The 4,363-nt window shown below is 46.5% G+C and overlaps 2 protein-coding genes across 2 annotated transcripts; one reads left to right on the forward strand and one right to left on the reverse strand.

The window, feature by feature from the left end:
* Positions 1–523: 523 nt before the first annotated feature.
* PCYB_091540 (succinyl-CoA synthetase alpha subunit) lies at positions 524–1,384 on the forward strand (the record flags this gene model as incomplete). The annotated part of the gene is made up of 1 exon (XM_004222267.1): positions 524–1,384. Exon 1 carries the CDS (start codon positions 548–550, stop codon positions 1,382–1,384), a length of 837 nt encoding a protein of 278 aa, XP_004222315.1. The 5' UTR covers positions 524–547.
* Positions 1,385–2,887: 1,503 nt separating this feature from the next.
* PCYB_091550 (membrane-associated calcum-binding protein) lies at positions 2,888–3,922 on the reverse strand (the record flags this gene model as incomplete). The annotated part of the gene is made up of 1 exon (XM_004222268.1): positions 2,888–3,922. The coding sequence occupies one exon, from the start codon at positions 3,920–3,922 to the stop codon at positions 2,888–2,890; it is 1,035 nt and encodes a 344-aa protein (XP_004222316.1).
* Between the last annotated feature and the right edge of the window lie 441 nt (positions 3,923–4,363).

Genomic DNA, 4,363 nt, shown 5'->3' on the forward strand with positions numbered 1-4,363 from the left:
TCCTCCACAAGTAAAGTCTTTGTTGACAAGAACACCACTGTGATATGCCAGGGGATCACGGGGAAGCAGGTTCGTCCAAGCGAGTGGGTGTGCCTTCGTGGGTGTGCCTTCGTGGGTGTGCCTTCTTGGGTGTGCCTTCTTGGGTGTGCCTTCGTGGGTGTGCCTTCGTGGGCGTGCCTTCGTGGGTGTGCTTTCGTGGGTGTGCCTTCGTGGGTGTGCCTTCGTGAGTGTGCTTTCGTGGGTGTGCCTTCGTGGGTGTGCCTTCTTGGGTGTGTCTTCGTGGGTGTGCCTTCGTGGGTGTGCCTTCGATGGTGTGCCTTTGTTTGTATACCTTCGATGGTGTACCTTTGTGTGTGTACCTTCGTTGGTGTACCTTTGCGTGTGTACCTCCGTTTGTATACCTCCGTTTGTATCCCCCCGTTTGTATACCTCCGTTTGTATACCTCCGTTTGTATCCCCCCGTTTGTATACCTTCTCGGGCGTGCCCACAAAACGTGCGCGCTTCTCCCCCCCCTCCCTGCAGGGAACCTTCCACACCACGGAGGCAATGAAATATGGGACCAAAATGGTGGGTGGCGTGAACCCTAGGAAAAAGGGTACCATGTGGGAAAGCCTAGACAAAAAATACACTCTCCCCGTTTTCGGATCAACCATGGAAGCAAAGGAAAAGACCAACTGTTACGCATCCGTCATTTATGTCCCCCCAGAGCATGCAAAAAATGCTATCATAGAAGCAGTCGAAGCTGAAATCCCATTAGTAGTCTGTATAACGGAAGGCATATGTCAGCATGATATGGTCGAAGTAAAACATTGCCTAAAAATGTCGAAGAAAACGAAATTAATTGGTCCCAACTGTCCAGGAGTAATCAAACCAGGGGAATGCAAAATAGGGATTATGCCATCTCATATTCATAGTAAAGGGTGCGTTGGAATTGTAAGTCGAAGTGGAACGTTGACTTACGAGGGAGTAAATCAAACTACGAAAGTTGGGTTGGGACAATCTACTTGCATAGGCATTGGTGGGGATCCTTTCCACGGAACCAACTTTATTGACTGTCTTCAACTTTTTTTGGAAGATGAAGAAACGAAGTGTATTTTACTCATTGGGGAGATTGGTGGGGATGCAGAGGAGCAGGTTGCTGAGTGGTTGATACAGAATAATGTAGATGATGGAAAGAAGAAAAAGAAACCTGTTTTTGCTTTCGTAGCAGGGAGATGTGCTCCCCCTGGGAAGAGGATGGGTCATGCGGGTGCACTAATTAGTGGTGGCAAAGGCACAGCTGACGAAAAAATCAAGGCCTTAAAAAGTGCTGGTGTGCATACAATTATGAACCCGACTTTAATGGGGCAGGAAATTTACTCCGTGATGAACGGCCTCGCGTAGTGCCAACTGTGGAGACACGTGGGCGGAAGCCGCGCAGCCTTTCGGAAGGGACGAACCCCTGCGGACAGTTGCGCGGCGTGTAAGCTCAGATGAGTTATCCTGCGCAACGCTACACTGTGGTGTGGTGTGTGTGTTTCTTTTTTTTTTTCCAGGGGAAATCCCCTATAACGAAAGAAAAGACACAAAAAGGTACAAAAAGGTACAAAAAGGCACGAAAAGGCACAAAAGGGCACAAAAGGGCACAACAACGCATTCGTCGCCCCGTCCAAAAGGTCACCCAGTTAGACGCGCAATTTAAGACCAGCCCAGAATGCCCATGTTCGTGTGTAGCCCAACGGGGTGGTGAATTACGGTGCTGCTCTTCACCCGCAGAATTCTACTACGCGGGTAGGTGAATAAACACTTTGGTGATTTCCCCCACAGGGTGTAACTTCACTGGGATTGCTGCCTTTACTGGGATTGCTGCCTTTACTGGGCATACAGCGTTTACTGGGCTTGCTGCGCTTAGTGGGGTGCCCTAACGTATGCACTCATCTGTGCAACTCGAATAGGCTAAAAGAGTCTCTCCAGGGGAGATGGTATGTACGTACCCGCTCGCTTTATCACACCAGCTTAATTTTTTCTATGCATAATGAGCATTCCCCCCAAGCATGTACATCGCCTTTAACAAATGGCGTTCTTGATTAGGCCAAGTTTGCACTAACGCGCGTAAATCATCACAGTGAAAAAGTCTAACTGTGTGTGCGTTTATGCGTCTTCACTGATCAGTTGCGTCAGCTTCCCCACGCCATACGGTTAGTGATTCGAAATGTGGAGGACCGGCTATCTACTTGGGTGAGCACGGAATGGGAGAGCATTATCTTAACACCGATTTGCTTTGCTCTGCTCTGCCCCTTTTGCTTTGCTTTTCAATTTATGATGGGGCCCCCACATAATGCTGCGTTCACTGCGCAGGAGAGGCGCTCTTAAAATAAACAACGTATTAACAATAAAAAATTTCGTTCCTTTTTTTTTTTTTTAAATATCAACAAGGAGATGGAGGTGGGTCGACATGCAGTGGGGCATTTGAGGAGTAACGCGACGTGTGTACCGCTAAATGAGTAACGCGACGTGTGTACCGCTAAATGAGTAACGCGACGTGTGTACCGCTAAATGAGTAACGCGACGTGCGTACCGCTAAAGGAGTAACGCGACGTGCGTACCGCTAAAGGAGTAACGCGACGTGTGTACCACGAGAGATGCAACTTGCGAAGCGCTCAGGAGTCACAAATGTGCTTAACAACAACGGGCAGGGGTCCATTGCATGAACGTGGAGAAAAAAAAAAAAAATTCATTTTTTCCTACCACCCTTACGCGTCGCCTTAATCGTGACCTATCCTTTCATGCCCCAAACACAATGGCAGGCGCAGTTCCGTGCAGGATTCCTAATCCGTGTGCACGTAAAGTACGCACCCATGTATGTGTGTAAAAACGCGCATTTGCAAAGTGCAACGCTTGGGCGCATCATAACTCATCCGGGGTTGGAGTCTTCTGTGTGCTGTCATCCTCCGCACCGTCTTCCTTGTCACCTGAAGCCCCGTCGTCCTGATCTAAGTCGTCCTCAATCCCGGTTCTCCTTCTTGTAGATGGCAGCACAACATTCTTGCCTATGTCTAGTTTGAAGTCTTCTGGGTATCTTAAAATATCTCCGTAGTCAGTCAAAGAAGTAACTGCCAATTTGAGTGCCTTCTCATTCCACAGATCATAAGTAATTGGCTTCCCTTCGAAGATGGTGTCCTTCACTTCGGATAAGTTAATGGATCCCCCTTCATTGGATGGGTCAAAATAAACCTTAACAATTTCTTCCTTGTCTATAAAGCCATCCTTATTTGTATCAAAGAAATTAAAGTCATCCAAAGCAACATCGTCATCTTTCTTTGCATGTGGATCATCCGTTCTTGTTTGCTTAAATTCCTCAACTGATATTCTGCCATCTTTATTTACATCATGATGTTCCAAAATTTCATTAATTTCTAACTCCTTCAATTCTTCATCCTTCATTGGATCGATTAATAATCCTACTTCGTTTATATTTAGCTTATTGTCCTTATCCTTGTCTACAATTTGGAATCTCTTTAGTAGTCCTTCTGCGTGTTTTTCGACCTCTTTTGCATCTAGATTCTGTGAAAATGCTTCATTTAATTCTGGCAAGGATATGAACCCATCCTTATCTGCATCTATTTGTTTCATTTCTACTTGCACCTGTTTCAGGAAGACTTCATTCTTTACATAAGTAGACCATATGTTTAGCTCATCTTCTGATATTATTTTATCATTATTTTTATCGATCACTGCAAATAATTTTTCTATTCTCTCCTTGGCTCCTTTGATATCTACCCCCAGTATGTCCTTCACTTGCTCGTCATTCAAATTCGATAGGTCGTCTAAACCTCGCATGTCAGCATACTTCATGGGCATATCCGTACTTTCCACTAGAACATCCTCCTTCAGGCAGAACACCAAACACGACACTAGGATGCTATACACGTACCTCTTCATTTTTTCTTCAACGCGCTTTTTCTTGCGGGGGGGGGCAATGGGCAATCAACGATCGGAGAGCGACTGTTGGGCGGAGTAAGCGGCCCTAGGGTGATATACGCGGCGGTTGGGTGAAATACGCGGCGGTAGGGTGAACTATGCAAGGCTTCTTCCTTCTTTCGCTTCGCGCTTTCTGTAAGCTTAACCCTTTCCGTGCGTGCCTGCGGGGGGGAGGGGTGTACATATGAGAGTACGCGGCGGGAATCACATAAGCATACTATCTGTACGGACACGTCGCGCACATCCACGAAATGGTCAGGTCATTGTGTATGCTCGCAGCTTTACTCACGTGCCAAATAGGAATCTTTCAAGGGGCTAATGCATTCAGGATTATCCTTCCTCTTATGTCACTTCCTGTGTTCGCAAAGCTAGTTTTTTCTTTTTCTTCTTTTTTTTTCTTTT

This window comes from Plasmodium cynomolgi, chromosome 9 (genome assembly GCF_000321355.1).
Source record: "Plasmodium cynomolgi strain B DNA, chromosome 9, whole genome shotgun sequence".
NCBI classification, from domain to species: Eukaryota; Apicomplexa; class Aconoidasida; order Haemosporida; family Plasmodiidae; genus Plasmodium; species Plasmodium cynomolgi.